The sequence below is a fragment of the Numenius arquata genome, chromosome 2, assembly GCF_964106895.1.
Source record: "Numenius arquata chromosome 2, bNumArq3.hap1.1, whole genome shotgun sequence".
Classification (NCBI taxonomy): domain Eukaryota; kingdom Metazoa; phylum Chordata; class Aves; order Charadriiformes; family Scolopacidae; genus Numenius; species Numenius arquata.
In genome coordinates, this window is record NC_133577.1 from 130,138,950 (window position 1) to 130,157,353 (window position 18,404).

At 45.2% G+C, this 18,404-nt stretch overlaps 1 protein-coding gene across 1 annotated transcript in view; it reads left to right on the forward strand.

Moving 5' to 3' along the window:
• Positions 1-313: 313 nt before the first annotated feature.
• The window catches only part of EXOC4 (exocyst complex component 4), a 487,556-nt gene continuing 469,465 nt past the window's right edge, over positions 314-18,404 (forward strand). The window contains exon 1 of the mRNA XM_074168558.1: positions 314-423. Coding sequence (XP_074024659.1) covers positions 338-423 — 86 coding nt within the window. The 5' untranslated portion in view covers positions 314-337. The remainder of the gene's footprint in view (positions 424-18,404) is intronic.

An 18,404-nucleotide genomic window follows, 5' to 3' on the forward strand; every position in this document is an offset into this window, starting at 1 on the left:
GCAGAGCAAATTATGACGGTGACAGATGTATCTTTGCAGACATATCCTATCTGGCCAGTCATTTATTTATCCGTCAACCTATTTCAACCGCCTTTCGAAGGGGTGATTGTACCACCGACGGGTCCGGACCCTGACAGGCCAGACCCACGACTAAAACTACAACTCCCAGAAGACCCCGCGCCGCCGTGCTCACGCTGCACAGCAGCTTTATGCCGCTCGCCCCGCCCTCCTTCGCCTTTTATTGGGTAACAATCCAACAGCCTTACGTCTCCTCTGTTGTGATTGGCTGCGCCGTGCCAGCGGGGGTGGCTGCCCTGTGTTTGAGAGGGGGTGCAAGATGGCGGCGGGCGAGGCGGCGGGGCGCTACAGGAGCACCATGAGCAAGAGCAAGGACCCCTCGGGGCTGCTCATCTCTGTGATCAGGTAGGGTTGGCGCGGCTCTGCTCCGCAGCCTCCCGTCCCGCCTGCGGGGCCGCTCCTGGGCTCTGTGGGGGCCCCTGGGGGTGGCCCAGGGGCCTGTGGGGGCCTCCCCGGGCCGGGCCTCCAGAGCTTCGAGTCCTTCCAGGGCCCTGTCAGCGGTGGAGAGGCCTCAGAGCTGGAGCAGGTCTTCTTCTGAGAGGTGTCCTGCTGTCCTCCTGCTCTGCCCTTCTGTTCCCCTTCCTTTGCTGTATCCTGGGGTCAGAGGAGCGAACCCTGCAGTTATCGCTAATTAATGCTATACAGGGAGGGTCAAGGTACCATCTTTTTGCTGTAGAGTCCATGGTTGACCCCCCTCCTCAAAACACACAGCTGCACTGAGTGAAATATGGCTGGTTGGAAAAGCTGTAGGACTAGGGAGTCTCGTGTGCCACCTCCATTCTGTTTTAGGGTGTGATAGTGGGAAAGTGCTAGTTTTAAGTCTAACCATCTTGTGGGGGATGAAGAGAAAGCAGTTGCGTCTTGTCATGTTTGGACTATTGATTTTTGCCTGACCTTATTCCTGTGCTCTCCTCTTCTCTGCTCGAGGATGATTCTTGGAGCCAGTCGAGGACCTGAATTAATGTCACTGGTTTCCCTCTGTGTCTTCTTCAACTCTGTGCTGCCTGTAGCCAGTGGGTTGGCAGCTGGTTTCCCACACTGAAGCTTTTAAATACTGGCCTTATGCACACCCGGTGAAGGGGGTGTGGGCAGGAAGCAGCCATACAGCTATGATATTGTGAGTCGTAATGATCTTTCGAACTTTAGTTCCTACTTCAGTGTCTTTGCCAGGAACTACAGTAATCCTGTTACTTTGGAGAAGTTATTGTAGCAGTAGTTCTGTATCCAGGAGATGTTACGATCTGATTTTTAAGCCCTCTGTGAATGATAATGTTTAGGACAAAACTCTGTTCTTTTTTGTTACTCTGAAAACCTGTCTTTCAGATCTTGCAAAACTTGAGGTAGATGGTGATTTTGAGAAAAGCACCTGGTTGACAGAGCTGTTTAGCCTTTCTGGGGCTGTTACTGCCGTCTCTGAATTCTATGGTAAAAGGTAACGCAGAATCACACCGAACAATGAATGAAAGGTGATGCTTAACACAGACTGTGGCGCCTGACTTCTCAATTTCAAGTATTTGTGGTTCGTTGGTTTTATATGAAAACCTGTTATAAACCCAGACTTTTTTAGGTTGGCCTTATATGTGTATATGTGTGCAGATGGAGAAAAGTATATGTTGGTATGACCTCATATAAACATGAGGTATGACAGTGGTAGTCATTTGCTTTAGTAACTTTTTATTTTATATATATATGTTGAAAGGGAGAGGGATGGGAAGCTAATACTCAAATACATGACTATTAAAATGGGTGATGGTCCTGCAAATTTTATATCTGGGCCTACGCACAGTCATGGGTGCAATTCTCCATGAGTTCACGTTCATTGTTTGCATGACAACTACATGAGTAGGTGTGAAAACCTGAAAAAAGAATGAGGTTTCTCTCCTGGATCTGGAGTTTCTATTGGGCACTTGCACCTTGTATTTGGGACAGGGATAAATAGTGCGGATTTAAAGTGCGTTGTGCTTGGTGTTGTTTTTTTTTTATCAGCCTCAAGTTTGAGTGAGTTGGAGAGGCAAAGATGGTAAGTTGTAGCTAGATAACCTTAATTTACAGAAAATCAAGGCCAGGCTGGAAGGGGCTTTGAGCAGCCTCGTCTGGCAGGAGGTGTCCCTGCCTAGGGCAGGGGGGTTGGAACTTGGTGACCATTATGGTCCCTTCCAACCATAACCGTTCTATGATTCTAATACAGTAACGTGTAGACAGTGGAAGAATGAATAATACACGTGCATTGATTGCTGCAGGTTTTCCTGCAGTAATCTTCCTTTTCCTTAATATTTTGTATAATTTCCAGGAGTATTTTAAGGGCCCCCTTTTGTATCTCTATTTTAGTAAATCTTGACTTATTTCATTTATCATATAAAATGAGAGTGAGCTCATGTCACTGTGTTCTCCAAATAAGAAATCATGTTTGTCTTATAATCTTTGGCTTAGGGGCACTGATACCTTTGCTAGTTTAGGTCCAGTGTTTAGATGCAACGTTGAGGCTATCGACTTTATGAAATTAAAATTATTCAACAGAACAGCCCGATAACTAAACCTCCAGAATTTAATTAAACTTGGTTTGGATGTAGAGGGTCTTTGCGGAGCTTCAAGTGTCGTGTTGAGCCAGACCATGAAAACCTGAAAGTAGAACTGATTGCAAAGGAAGGAAAAAGTGTTGTGTTAATAATACTCACGTTTCTTGGGGTTAGCCAAGTATAAAAAGCAAATGGCGTGGAAAGGATTTTAAATGACTTTCTCCTGTATGTTGTTTTTGAATAGTAGCTCAGGTGAGGATGAACTTGCTAAGCAACAGGTGAAACTTTTTCAAAACTTGTTATTTTGTACTCATAAAATAACACTGCAAGCAAATTCAGCCTTGGTTGTGTTAAATGTATCTTTCTTAAGGCTTCAGAAAAAATATTACAAATCTTAACAGTAGGCTATTGGTTTGAAATGTAGCAAAGTTTTCTTTTCTTGATAGCTTTATTTCCAAAACATTTATGTGTGGAATCTTCTGCCAATCCTTGCGGTTTTACACTTGCATTTCCCTGTTTATTTTAGCGGGCTATTTATTTCTGCCTTGTTGCTGTGTGAGAGGCCCATAAAAGGAGACAGTGTATGAAAAGTAGCAAAACTTTGACTACGTTCTTCTGCTGTAAAGAAACAAAACCAGAGGAGCTTCTTCAAGTATTGTAATATTTTACTTGGCAATAGCAAATAAGGTTGTGTCTTTCCAAAAGAAATATTGTTTAGGTCTGCAAAATCTATGTGGTGTGATTTGTCTCTAAAATGCTTTGAGATGTGAAGCTGAAAGGCCTTTTATAAATATAAATGATTTTATTAATGAAGGGATAATTTTTGATATCTACTATCTGTTGCAAAAGACTGAATAATTGACTTTCCTCTGGACTTTTCACTGGACTTCCCAGGAGAAAAAGTCTCCTTTCAGGGAGAGTATTTGGGGCCAGATCCTTGACAAAGTTTAACGTGTTAGAGCAGTACTGAAATCAAGTGAGAAATGGTATTTTATGGGAGCAGAGGCTCTGGTCTGAAAGTTAATTGCGTAAATGTCAGTGTAACAGCGTAAGTTTCATCCGTGTTGTTCATCGCAGCCTTGATATAACTGGTAATTTTGGGTCATCCCTAATTTCTGCAGTGTTGTTTTGCAGCAGCTCTGAATGCAGAAAACTCTGAGATGAAGGAAGACCAAACAGGAAAGTCCATCCCACTTCTGATGTCTTTTCTGTCCCTGTGCGGTGTCAGTTTTTCCTGTTGTGTTGGGAAACACATTTGTTCTTTGGGAGTTGTTTCCTGTAGCAGGATTCATGTACCGATCAAATTCACCTTGTTTTTCCGGTTGTTGCCAAGAATGGAGAATAAAGATAGCCTTAAGTGAGGACTTAATTTGGAAGAAGATGTTTCCTGAGCAGAAGGAGATGTGCTGCTCAGTAATTAAGAGTACAAAACTGAGAATAAAATCCTGGTGGTTGAGCTGAACCAGGATCTGTTGGTTCAACAACCAACCAACAGCCAACCCGTGCTGTTGTCTGGCTCAGAGGGGTGGCTTCTGCCTCCCAAGCCACGTGGTGCAGATGCCCCATGTCCGTGCTGCCCCGGAGCCCCGACTTGAGCAGAATGGCCTTGTCCACATAGCAAACCACCCAATTTGGGTCTCCTCTTGCGATCCTGGTGGTATCTCCCTGGTTTCTAAACCTCTACATGTCTATGAACAGCGGTTCAGATGGTTTACCGACGTCAAACCTGAAATCCTTCAGGTAGGATGTTCTATAGTGTTATGCTGCAGTTGGGTTTCCTGCCCAGTGTTTCTCCTAAAGGAGAAATAGAGGTTTTGTTCAGAACAATAAATCTTTTAGAAGTAAAGAGTGTTTGGGAAGCTTAATGAATGTTTGCACAAAGTCTGCGATTAAAATCCCCACCTTTGTTGCGGCTCAGGGGAGCCCTTCTTCTCCCTGTGCCTTTAGGGGATATGAGACTATCTTCAATTTGCCCTTGTCTTCACATTGCTGAGAAGAAATGACCATTATTTGCTTCAGGAAGACATGGCTCCAGGAATTTTAACTTCCAGAGTAGGATATTGCATATCAGGGCTTTACTGTTTCTGCTGGATGGTTAAAAACTCGGTTCTTGCGCTCACGCCTCAGCGCATCCACTTTAAAAACGGGCTAGTTCCTTCACATATGAGAAAGGTCCTCCAAATAAATAAATAAAAGGTACTTTGTAAGGTCACAATGTTGTGACTGAAGACCAGGAGCTTTTGTTGTAGGACTCTAATGCTGATCACATAGGCTTTGGCAATGTCTTCTTAAAAAATAGTGCAGAGAATGGAGAAAATTCTGCTCATCTGCTAGAGGACGACTTGGAGAGTATTTTATTTTTTTGAGGACAAACACGTGTATGTATATTGATTGTCCTTAACCTTTTGTTTTGTTGGTAGCTGGTTGAAGCGGCTTTTGTACTCGGAAACAAGCAACCTGGCATTTAGCAAATGCTATTTTTCTTGAGAGACATCTTGTCAGGTTTTTAATTGGTGAATTTGTCTGCCTTTTATTTATTGTTAGGCGTTTTTCTTTCCAATTAAAGGTTGCTATTTTTTAAAACTGGCCTTTAATAGCTGCTTTAATTGGGAGAAAACAAACTTTAGCAGTGACTCCATAAGACCTTATTGAAATCTTTGTGCTAAGCTTTCACACGGGCAAACGCATACGACAGATGTCAAGGAGAACTAAAAGTGAGGCAAGATACAGCACGTTTCCTGCTTTCATGTCTGAAGAAGTTGAAATTACAGGCAAAAAAAACCAAACCCTGAACATATTTTATTTTTCACAAGTGGAGTTCCCTTTAATGCTTTTTTGGCCTTTATTTTCATTACATTTACGGTGAACTTTGTTAAATGGATTCTTACTAATGACCTGGCATTTGGTCTTCTCTTTCTGTCTAAAGCAATAGAACTGATATCCCAGTTTGTGATGTGGAGTGAGAAAGACGGATGTGGAGCTGTTGCCCTCGCTGTTACGTTTGGGAAATAGCTGCTACAAGAAATAAAGCCGAGTTATTCTGATCTGTATGTACAGTAATGGGCTCTTAAAACTGCTTTTTATTGCTAATGGTGTTTTCCAGTGTTATAAAGGTAGCAGTTCGTCTACAAGACAAGTAGCTCAGAAATTCACTGAGAATAAATTGTATATGGCAGAGGGTGGGTTTAAACTATAAATTTTCCTGAAATGATCATGAGGCACTTGTATAAAACGTATGCACGTTTGGCAAGTGCTGGTTGATACAGATACGTGGTTACATTTAATAGCAACAGTAGATAAGGGTGCGTATGCGAAAGGACAATAGGAGTGACCGTTCCTTGTTGAAAGCTCGAGGTGCTTTATTTTTCAGCTCTTATTTTAGCTTTACACAATGCACTGTGCAGAGGTCAGCCTACCCTTACACAATTAGGAAGCGGAAATAGTCCATTTTGTTAATAAATTATTACAAGTTCTGTGGTTTCAACTCCTTTGAAGATGTTGCCTCCAACAGCTCTTCATGCCAGTGCAGTATTGAAACCTTCAGGTTAATAAGGAATTTCCCAAAGCCTCTTGCTGATTGACGTGGTGTGACTTCAAGGATGGGTTTGTAGCTCAAGGTGGCCAATGGCTCCTTCAATACTCAATCTTTTGGTGGCGGGGCTGAGTAGCCTTGTCCTGCTCTTGCAGATTTGAAAATACTGATCTTCAGGGCTTTGGGTTTCTCCTGCGAATGTGGTAATTCATGTAATATCTGTGTTGGCTTTTTGCATCTAAAGTTAATCACAGAAAAAGGTAGAGAGTTGGTACCTGATCCAGGTACCAACCTGGTACCAGAGTGGCCTCCTGTACGTGGAGATAGTTCCTGGACAGGTATAGGTGTAGATGAGTCTCTCTGCTTGCACCTGGAAGAGAAACTGGCTTCCCCTGGGTCTGTCTGCTGCCTGCATCCCTATTCCAAGGTGGAAAATGGTGTGCAGCTGGGGTTGTCAGGGTTTTGCCTGTGTGTGGGATTGTTTTTTCATCTTCATGTACACTGTTAGAGACATCTGAAGGACTGTGACGACTTCTGCTGAAGCCATCATCTTGAAGGATTGCAGTCCGGTCTTTGTTTCAGAAATCAGCTGATCGCTCCCTATACCTCTATGTATAATTGGTGTGGTGAAATTTGATTAAGGGTTGGTTAATTTAGCAAATATAAAGAATTCTCTGATGATATTTATTTAGATGGCTGCCGGCTGCTGAGCCTTCTCTCTGCAGCTATCGTGAGTACATCTGCAAGTCCTCAGTGATGAAAAGATCATCAGCTTCTGTTGAAAATGTTCTAACCAACTGTGTAAGTGGCATGAAAGATTAATGGAATGTAAGTAGAGGAGGAAAATGTTTTATAATGCTCTGTTTACTTTGTATGTTTAACAGCATCTTGAAGAGACTGGGTTCTGCTGTTACTTGTGGTGAAGGAGTGAGTTATGTCCTTTGTGTGATGGAGATATAGTTGTTTAGGGGCTGGATACCTTATATTCCCCTTGATGAGGACGGAGCCACAGGATTTCACTTTTTTTATTTTTAAGGGGATGATCCTTTATAGTTTTATAGCCAATTTGCAGTGATACTCCATTCCCTGTGCCTGTTGACTTGGATGGTGCAATTTTTGACTACCACCTTTTCAGCATCTCATTGTCTCCATGAAGGGAGAGTCATTTCCTCAGATCTAGAATTTCACTGGAACCATCAACTAATCTGTGAAAAAAAAATGAGAGAACATTCAACATGTTGCTACTGAGGGAAATTGTTAAATACCTTTTGGAGGTTTTTTTTCCTCCTTCTGTCTGGCTTTGTTTCATAAGGAACCAACTTTAACAATGGTTTCAATGAGACTCTGCAGAGATTTCAAAACACGTATTATCAGATTATATGCTTTGAGGTTAAATAGTGCTGGAAGCTGTAGATCACCCCATTTGGGACTTGTCTTTAAGACAACAGTTTTCAATTATAAAATTCAAATAAGTCTGTTCAGTTTAATGAATCTCTGGAAATTACAGAGCAGTATGGACGATGTGCCGCAGTACAGTTGTTCTTGCCCCAGGGGCCTTTAAAAAAACTCTTTCATTGTGCTCTATTGAAATCCAGCCATTTTTAAGGTCTTGCAGGTGGCACAGCAGTTGGGAGGAAGAATCATAGAATGGTTTGGGTTGGAAGGGGCTTTAAAGATCATCTAGTTCCAACCCCCCTGCCATGGGGGGTTCTAACCCCACCTCCCACTAGACCAGGTTGCTCAAAGCCCCGTCCAGCTTGGCCTTGAACACCTTCAGGGAGGAAAAGCTACTAACGAGTGTATTTTATCAGACAGTATTTCTTCTTGCAGAGCACTTGTATGCATCTTCCATGCATCTGTGTAGTCCTCTTGATCATCCCAACGCCTTGTGCTTCAAACTCACTGCTCCAATTCCTGTGGTGATTTGCAACTAAAGGGTGTGAGTGACTGTCTGGTTCCTCCTGGACGGCTGAGACATGGAGAGATGCTCGCTCTCTCTCATCCGGGTTATTTAGTTTCCTTTCCCTCGCATCCTGCCCTCTTTTATTCACCTGTTGTTGTTTCTTGTCCCTTAGATCTCCTGCCAGGCAGAGCTTGTGCTGTCGGTGTGTGTCTGAGCGGGGTCTCGCACTGGCCATCGGGTGTTAGTGCACTATAAACGTCTAGTAACGATCACAACGGTTTATACAGAAATGAGAAAGCAAATACTGTAATTAGTGTGTGGCCACGGTCATCGGGAAAAAGTGCCATATGAAAAGTAACTAGATTCTAATGGGTTTCTTTTTTACTCTGCTTTTTTTTCTTTTCTTTCTAGCACTGAAGTCTCCTTGGCACATTGCAGCTATTTCCTGCAGGGAGGGGACTGGTCTTTCTAGACACCCACGGTGCTCTGCTTAAATGATTATTTGTTGCTTGGAGCAACTGCTTTTTTTTCATTTAAGTCCACAAATCCTTTGTTGGTCAAAAATTCTCTGTGTCGGCTTATAGAATCGTAGAATTCCCTAGGTTGGAAGGGACCTTCAAGATCATCTAGTCCAACCATCAACCTAACTCTGATAAAAAACCATCACTAAACCATGTCTCTAAGCTTCACGTCTGCCCAGCTTTTAATTACCTCCCGGGATGGTGCCTCAACCACTTCCCTGGGCAGCCCGTTCCAAGGCTTAATAACCCTTTCAGTGTAAAAAAATTTTCCTAATATCCAATCTGAACCTCCCCTGGAGCAACTTGAGGCCATTTCCTCTTGTCCCACTGCCTGTTCCTTGGGAGAAGAGACTGACCCCCCCCCCCGTCCCCAACGCCGGCTACACCCTCCTTTCAGGGAGTTGTAGAGAGCGAGAAGGTCTCCCCTCAGCCTCCTTTTCTCCAGCCTGAACGCCCCCAGCTCTGTCAGCCTCTCCTCACAACGCTTGTGCTCCAGACCCCTCACCAGCTTTGTTGCCCTTCCTTGATTTCTTCTGTACCTTACAGAGGCTTGTCGTATTCTGGCTTGGGTTTTAGGTCTGTGGTATGGCATAAAATGGAGAATAAATAAAGCCGCCTCCTCTAATTTTCATTTCTGAAGGGTAATTTTGATAATATTACTGTCTTATCTGTACTATTAGTGTTACTGTCTGGAGTGATGCAAGTATATCTGATACGTTGTGAAATGTGTTCAGGAGAGTTTTTATCATATTGATATGTAGTACCTACCCAGCACTCTTTATCTGCAGACTTCAAAGACTGGAGGCCTGGACAGGCTGGAGAGTTGGGCAGAGAGGAACCTGATGAAATTCAACAAGGGCAAGTGTAGGGTGCTGCACACAGGGAGGAATAACCCCCTCTACCAGGACAGGTTGGGGGCTGACCTGCTGGAGAGCAGCTCTGAGGAAAAAGACCTGGGAGTCCTGGTGGACAACAGGATGCCCATGAGCCAGCAATGTGCCCTTGTGGCCAAGAAGGCCAACGTCATCCTGGGATGCATCAGGAAGAGTATGACCAGCAGGTGGAGGGAGGTCATCCTGCCCTTCTGCTCTGCCCTGGTAAGGCCACAGCTGGAGCTGTGTGTCCAGTTCTGGGCTCCCCAGTTCAAGAAGGACAGGGAAGTGCTGGAGAGGGTACAGCAGAGGGCTACAAAGCTGATGAGGGGCCTGGAGCACCTCTCTGCTGAGGAAAGGCTGAGGGACTTGGGTCTTTTTAGTCTGGAGAAGACTGAGGGGGATCTGATCAATGCTTATCAATACTGAAAGGGTGGGTGTCAAGAGGATGGGGCCAGTCTTTTTTCAGTGGTGCCCAGGGACAGGACAAGAGGAAATGGGCACAACCTTGAACATAGGAAGTTCCACCTAAACATGAGGAGAAACTTCTTTCCTGTGAGGGTGGCAGAGCCCTGGAAGAGGCTGCCCAGAGAGGTGGTGGAGTCTCCTTCTCTGGGGACGTTCAAAAGACACCTGGACACGTTCCTGTGGGACCTGCTCTGGGTGGACCTGCTTTGGCAGGGGGTTGGACGAGACGATCTCCAGAGGTCCCTTCCAACCCCATATCATTCTGGGATGGGCAGTAAGAATTATTATTTAATTGTTATCCAAGCTATGAAACATAGAAAACCTTACCCAATTTCTTCAGAAGGGATGGCTCATGGTGTATCCCTGAAACTCTGGATTTTGCCCAAGACTGCAGTGTGTGCTTAAGCAGCTTCTTCTGTTGAACAGATTTCTGGCATTGTTTTTCCTCGAGAAAAAGGTTATAACATAAGTGAGTCCCATAAGTTGGCCACGCTTCTAAACGCAGCCTTAGCTTTCACCAAGAGGAGCTTTAAGCCGAGCTGTGTTGTGTGCAGTCGATTCCAGGAGCTCTCTGTATTATTTGAGCTTGAAAGATATTTTAAAGCGAGGAACCGAGAGGCTTAACGAGGCGTACGAGACGGTGCAGAGCAACCTGCAAGCAGGCGGTAGAAAGTTTACTGGGGATTGCTGTTAAAATTGGAGCTTTGTTTAATCCCCGCAGTGATTCAGCTCCGTTCAGTGACACCTGCCTAAAACGTTCCTTTTCCTGATCGGATGAGAAATACATAAATTTGATTGGTTTGCCTTTTTTTTTTTTTCTGTGTTGGTGTTTCTCACTGTCTTTAATGAGTGTTTTCATTTGAGTAAGTCATGCTGAGTGAAGGCAAGTGAATTGCATGCTTAAAGAAAACTCATCCAGAAGTAATGGAAGATTCTTCCTGGTTTTCCAAGCTTGCGCCTGTGCATCATGATGGTGAAATTCAACAAAGGCAAGTGTAGGGTCCTGCACCTGGGGAGGAATAATCCCATGCACTGGTACAGATTAGGGGCTGACCTGCTGGAAAGCAGCTCTGAGGAAAAAGACCTGGGAGTCCTGGTGGACAACAAGATGACTATGAGCCAGGAATGTGCCCTTGTGGCCAAGAAGGCCAATGGCATCCTGGGGTGCGTTAAAAAGAGCATGGCCAGCATGTCAAGGGAGGTCATCCTGCCCCTCTACTCTGCCCTGGTGAGGCCGCATGTGGAGTCCCGTGTCCAGTTCTGAGCTCCCCAGTTCAAGAAGGACAGGGAACTGCTGGAGAGGGTACAGCAGACTACAAAGATGATGGACTGGAGCATCCCTCTGCTGAGGAAAGGCTGAGAGACCTGGGTCTTTTTAGCCTGGAGAAGAGAATACTGAGAGGGGATCTCATCAATGCTGAGCAGTATCTAAAGGATGGGTGTCAAGATGATGGGGCCAAACTCTTCTCAGTGGTACCCAGTGACAGGACAAGAAGCAATGGGCACAAACTGGAACATGGGAAGTTTGGTCTGAACGTACGGAAAAACTTACTGTGAGGGTGGCAGAGCCCTTGAACAGGCTGCCCAGAGAGGGTGTGGAGTCTCCTTCTCTGGAGACATTCAAAAGACACCTGGACACGTTCCTGTGTGACCTGCTCTGGGTGACCCTGGTTTGGCAGGGGGGTTGGACTAGATGATCTCTGAAGGTCCCCTCCAGCCCCTACAGTTCTGTGATACTGTGATCACGTAATACGATCTTTCTGCCACAAATATTTGCCTATGTCTGCTCTGATCATTTTGGAGCAGAGGAAGAGGAGGATCTAAAGGCACAGGCTGATGCCGAACACCTACAGCAATGGGCAATAGCAGTGGGGACAGAATGGTCCTCTTCTGCAAAACGAGCCCATTCCTCCTTCCAAGAATTGTCTGGCATATTGCAGGTGCTAAATTAGCATTAATTTTCTAAAAGGTGTATTTGCAGTATTTATTGTTTCACTTTTGTTTAAGGAAAAAAAAAAATCTAGAGAAGGATAATGTCCACATAGTGTTACTACAACGTTCTTCCTCTGAAATAAATTCTCTAGGCAAGAAATTGATAATGAAGACTCCATTTACTACCCACAGCCTGGCAGTAATCATGCTTAACAGGGCTGGCCTTAGGGTGGGTAAAATAGGCAAGCACTTATCCACCCAACTTAGCTGGAGGCATCAGAAAAAGCGAATTTGCAGAAATGAAACATTTATTATTCATTAACGTTAACAGTTTTCTCTTAAAATTGACACTTAATCTAATTTTCTTGGCGTTTTATTGGGCAGGTAGGAAGCTATCAGTGGGCTGGCAAAAGAAATTACTCGTCTGCCCTGGAAAACAGACTAAAGCTCATGATAATACAGGCTGTGTGGGGAAATGCAAGACTTGTCAGTGTAAACAGAAGTTCTTGTTGAGGCTCAAATCTGATTCCTGCCGTAGCTGTTGAGGTTGGTGCCTGTAGATGGATAGTCTTAAAGTTTAATGTTAATTTCTTTTTGCCACAGAGTAAAATATGGGCGAAGGGAGGTAACTAAATACAGGATTTGGTAGGAAAAAAAAAACACTCCAGGGAAGGAAATGCAGCGATAGGATAGTAGATGAAGCAGGAGTGGTGTGGATTGCACCCTGAATTTAGGCATTCAGCACGTTATCCCACCTGGAATACTGTGTCCAGCTCTGGAGTCCCCGATATCAGAAGGACATGGACTTGTTGGAGCGGGGCCAGAGGAGGCCACGGAGATGCTGGGTGGGCTGGAGCCCCTCTGCTGTGAGGACAGGCTGAGAGAGTTGGGGGGGTTCAGCCTGGAGAAGAGAAGGCTCCAGGGAGACCTTCGAGCCCCTTCCAGTCCCTAAAGGGGCTCCAGGAAAGCTGGGGAGGGACTCTTGATCAGGGAGTGATGGGATGAGGAAGAACGGTTTTAAACTGAAAGAGGGGAGACTGAGATGAGATCTGGGGAAGAACTTCTTTGCTGTGAGGGTGGTGAGAGCCTGGCCCAGGTTGCCCAGAGAAGCTGTGGCTGCCCCATCCCTGGAGGTGTTCAAGGCCAGGCTGGATGGGACTTTAAGCAACCTGGGAGGTGTCCTGTCCATGGCAGGGTGGGTTGCAACTGGATGATGTTTAAGGTCCCTTCCAACACAAACCGTTCTATGATTGCAAAACAAAAGGGGTTAGACTGTGGGGACTGGGAGCTGAGAAACTAATGGATTTGTCTCTGACTGACTTATTTTTGTTATTGGCCTTTGTAGAATAAAAGGGGAGGGAGGAATAAAGCAGAGTTGCTTCTGTGATGCTTCAGACTGAGGCACACAGGTAGGATGGTGTAAGCTAAAACTAAATTTTTGCTATCGAGGAAGAGAATAAATTTGCAAACGCAGGTGGAGGAGACTGGTTCATTCATTCATCCATTTGAGAAGAAGATGATCAGATTTCTTTAGGCACCCGAATGTTTCTGTGTTTGCTGTCTGTGTCTCTGTGTGAACAAAATGCGTAGTCCCCTTGAAGGTTTGTGGTCCAGCAGCATGTACTGCTGGCCTGAGCTCTTTGGCGCTGGGACTGCAAAGGCTTTTGAAAGGCTTTTTGTTGCAAGATGCTCAGAAAACCATGTCTTTGTAACTGTCCTTATGGCTCTTCTCAGTTTACACTAAACTTGTTGCTATAGAATCATAGAACTGTCTAGGATGGAAGGGACCTTTAAGATCATCTGTCCAACCATCAACCTAACTCTGATAAAAACAAGAAACCACATCATTAACCCATGTCCCTCAGCACCATGTCTGCCTGGCTTTTAAATACCTCCAGGGGTGGCGCCTCAACCACTTCCCTGGGCAGCCCATTCCAAGGCTTAATAGCCCTTTCTGTGTAAAAATTTTTCCTAATATCCAATCTGAACCTCCCCTGGTGCAACTTGAGGCCATTCCCTCTTGTCTTATCGCCTGTGACTTGGGAGAAGAGACCGACCCCTCCTAGCTACACCCTCCTTTTCTCCAGGCTGAACAACACCAGCTCCCTCAGCCGCTTCTCACAAGACTTGTTCTCCAGACCCCTCACCAGCTCCGTTCCCCTTCTGTGGACCCGCTCCAGCACCTCAATGTCTTTTTTTGTGGTAAGGGGCCCAAAACTGGACACAGCACTCGAGGTGGGGCCTCACCAGTGCCGAGCACAGGGGGACAATCACCTCCCGAGTCCTACTCACCACACTGTTCCTGATACAGGCCAGGATGCCGTTGGCCTTCTTGGCCACCTGGGCACACTGCTAGCTCATGTTCAGCCGACAGTCGACCAACACCCCCAGGTCCATTTCCGCCAGGCAGCTCCAGCCACTTTTCCCTAAGCCTGTAGCGCGGCCTGGGGTTGTTGTGATCCAAGTGCAGGACCCGGCACATGACCTTGTTGAACCTCAATATGGGCACTGAGCAGAGAATTCTGTCGTGTGTTTCATCGCATCAAAGCTTATTTTGGAGTAGTTTGTTGGTGCGGATAAACTGTGCACGTTTGTGGGAACATGAGTGTTACATGGAATAAAGATGAATCTGTGTGTGGCGCTGGGAGCTGGGATGTTAAATCCTGTTTTGGGGCTGGAGTGCATTTGAAGCTCAAAAATAGCATGTTAGGAAGGGAGGTGAATTGCCTCAGAGTTTTGGAGCTGATCGTCTCTGTCTAGGGTTTCTGTACCCCTGTAGTTATCTGTTGTGGCACATGATGTGCAGTACAATGGGGTTTGTTTTCTTCTGCTGTTGAATAGCTTAGTAAACATCGTGTTCTTTCAGTTCGCAACAATGAAAGAATTATTAGGTTGTGAAGAAATTAGGGCTTGTTTTCTGTCCTCTTACATCATCTGCCTGTTGTTTTTCTTGTGTTGTTTTAATGCTGGAGAGTTTGCCTTTTTTTTATTTTTATTTTTTTTTCTCTTCTCTTCCTCCCCAAATTAATACATCACACTCTACGAAGAAATTTACAGAGGAGATTGTGCGGTAGTTCTGCAGCGCGGGCACCTGCAGATCTTGGATAGGTCTATGAAAAACATTGACTCGTCAAAACGCAGAGTAATAACCAACGCTAAGTCTCTAGAGTGAGAATATCTTGTTATATGGTGTATGGAGTCTGCTGGTGTTGGTTGTTGCTGGGACTGGATTAATTACGTTGGTTCTTAGAGGAAGGTTTCTTTTAGCCCTACTTAATGTGTTGCATTTTCAAAGCATCCTCTTCAATATATTCATCAGTAACCTGGATGAAGGGATGGAATGTACCCTCAGCAAGTTTGCTGATGATACAAAACTGGGAGGGGTGGCTGACACACCAGAAGGCTGTGCTGCCGTACAGTGAGACCTGGACAGGCTGGAGAGCTGGGCAGAGAGGAAGCTGATGAACTTCAACAAGGGCAAGTGTAGGGTGCTGCACCTGGGGAGGAATAACCCCCTGCACCAGGACAGGTTGGGGGTGACCTGCTGGAGAGCAGCTCTGAGGAGAAAGACCTGGGAGTCCTGGTGGACAACAGGATGCCCATGAGCCAGCAATGTGCCCTTGTGGCCAAGAAGGCCAACGGCATCCTGGGGGGCATTAAAAAGAACATGACCAGCAGGTGGAGGGAGGTCATCCTGCCCCTCTGCTCTGCCCTGGTGAGGCCGCATGTGGAGTCCCGTGTCCAGTTCTGGGCTCCCCAGTTCAAGAAGGACAGGGAACTGCTGGGGAGGGTACAGCAGAGGGCTACAAAGCTGATGAGGGGCCTGGAGCACCTCTCTTAACTAGAAAAGGCTGAGGGACTTGGGTCTTCTTAGTCTGCAGAAAAGAACACTGCGGGGGGTGGATCTGATCAATGCTTATCAATACTGAAAGGGTGGGTGTCAAGAGGATGGGGCCAGTCTTTTTCCAGTGGTGCCCAGGGATAGGACAAGAGGAAATGGGCACAAACTTCAACATAGGAAGTTCCATCTAAACATGAGGAGGAACTTCTTTCCTGTGAGGGTGGCAGAGCCCTGGAAGAGGCTGCCCGGAGAGGTGGTGGAGTCTCCTTCTCTGGAGACGTTCAAAAGACACCTGGACACGTTCCTGTGGGACCTGCTCTGGGTGGACCTGCTTTGGCAGGGGGGTTGGACTAGATGATCTCCAGAGGTCCCTTCCAACCCCATGTCATTCTGTGATTCTATTTCTTATCATATATAGTAGCTATAGTCTGTAGCATTTTCTGCATTATAAAAATGAGACATAGTGTGACTTTCTCGAAGCTCCTTGGTGTTTCAGTGAGAGAAGCCTTTCATTTTGCAACTCAGTGGAAAATGCTGAGACACTGAGGTCTGTGGAGAGAAAAAAGTTTTAACAACTCAAGTGGGTTTTGCAACTGCTTCTAAATACCACGTTGAGCATTTACAGGTAACCATCCGTAAGTCAGAAACCTTTCCTCCCAGTGTTTTGAGTTACTCTTTAGCTTTTGGTGGCTACAGTCTGTTGAACTGCTGTAAAGCCACAGGTGAGAGTGGATCCAAATGTGCTTTTGGTCTTGGTTGTTCCAAGAGGATCTGAGACACTTTGTACCTTCATCTGTGGTGCTGAGGAAGGAGGACTCTTCTGGAGCAGCGGAGTTGATTCAATTTTCCACAATGGTACAGCTTCTTACAGAAATTGTAGAGATGGCAATTATTTGATCAATGTGAATATATTTTATTATGTATTAACCTTTGGAAACGAGATATTTCTGTCTTTGATGGGAACTGCTGTAGCAAACAGTTAAAGGCTTTTAGGCATCTTGCACAATGACGGTGCTTCAGGACCCCTGGAAGAGTCGTTCCACCTACTCCCTGTGCTGGTTATTTGAGTTGGATGCTGGAAAGCAGAGATGAAAAATGCTGGTGATCTACAGATCAAATTCTACCAAAATGAATAGTCCCACATGGACTTTTTTATTAATCTAATTCCAGTGTAAATTCCCTGACCTCGGGGGACTCAGCATGGTTCGTTGTTTTTCTTATATGAAATATGTTTTACATCCCATGATAAAAACATTTCAGGATTGTCTCTGATCATCATCTCCTCTATCCCATCTTCCGGATGTGGAAGTGACTCCAGTGAATTAAGCATTTTGCATTTGTGTAATCTGTATTTTTAACTATGTAAAATGGAAAGTCAATGAGATTTGGCTCAATGAATTTCTGTTTTACTGTAGCATAAAAATGTCTCTTAACAGACTAACATCCAGTTGGAATTATTCTAATCCTATTGAGCTCTTGCTAATGAGACAGGCATATGCAGCCATCCAGCTGCCAAGTACAAATTACAGGTGTCTTACAGGGGAGGCGGATTCTCATTTAGAAAAATGAAAATGAAAAAACAAGGGAACTGCTGAGGGAACCCTTCTGGAGCTCCCCACTGAGTTCATAACCCGCACGTACTCGGCTTCTAAATTGACGTTTCTTCTGTTTAGTGTATGTTTTGAATGCTTTTGCTTTTCAGGGAGTTCTCAAAAGCTAATGTATATTTATCATTGTTTCATAATCCTGTCCTGTTTTGTAATTTCCCCCTTCAAAGTTCTTTCTGCAGAGTTTCTTTCCCAAACAATTTTGAGCCTTTCTGTTTGGCAAACAGTGTGTTGACTTTTCTTCTTCCTTGCCACACATTTTAATAGAACTGAAACAAGCTAAGATGCCCTTGGCTTACTTTTCTGCAGTGTTAGCAGGAACATATCTAATCTCAAGAATATTAAGTATTCCTTGCTTTGCTTGGCATTTTTTTCTTTTGTGCAGAGCAAGAAAAAGAAATGGCTCCTGTACCAGGGGCTTAGGAAATTCAGGTATACAAGGTGGTGTTTCGGATTCAAAGTGACATCGCTCCTTTTTGTAGTTACAGATGCTGCTAGACTTCGAGGATTTAATGTTAGGTTTTTGAAGGAGCAAAATACATGGTAATGAAGGTCTTACTTAACCAACCTGATCTCTTTCTATGACCATGCGACCCGCCTTCTCGATGCGGGGAAGGCTGTGGACGTTGTCTACCTGGACTTTGGTAAGGCCTTTGACACCATCCCCCACAGCATTCTCCCGGAGAAACTGGAGAATCATGGCATAGACAAGTGTACTCTTCACTGGGTAAAACACTGGCTGGATGGCTGTGCCCAGAGAGTTATGATTAATGGGGTGAAATCCAGTTGGCGGCCGGTCACCAGTGGTGTCCCTCAGGGCTCAGTTTCGGGGCCAATCTTGTTTATTGATGATGTGGATGAGGGGATTGAGTGCACCCTCAGTAAGTTTGCAGATGACACCAAACTAGGTGGGAGTGTTGATCTGCTTGAGGGTCAGCAGGCTCTACAGAGGAACCTGGACAGGTTGGATCAATGGGATCCAAGGCCAATGAGATGAGGTTTAATAAGGCCAAGTGCCGGGTCCTGCATTTCGGCCACAACAACCCCAGGCAACGCTACAGGTTGGGGAAGAGTGGCTGGAAAGCTCCCTGGCAGAAAAGGACCTGGGGGTGTTGGTGGACAGCCGGCTGAACA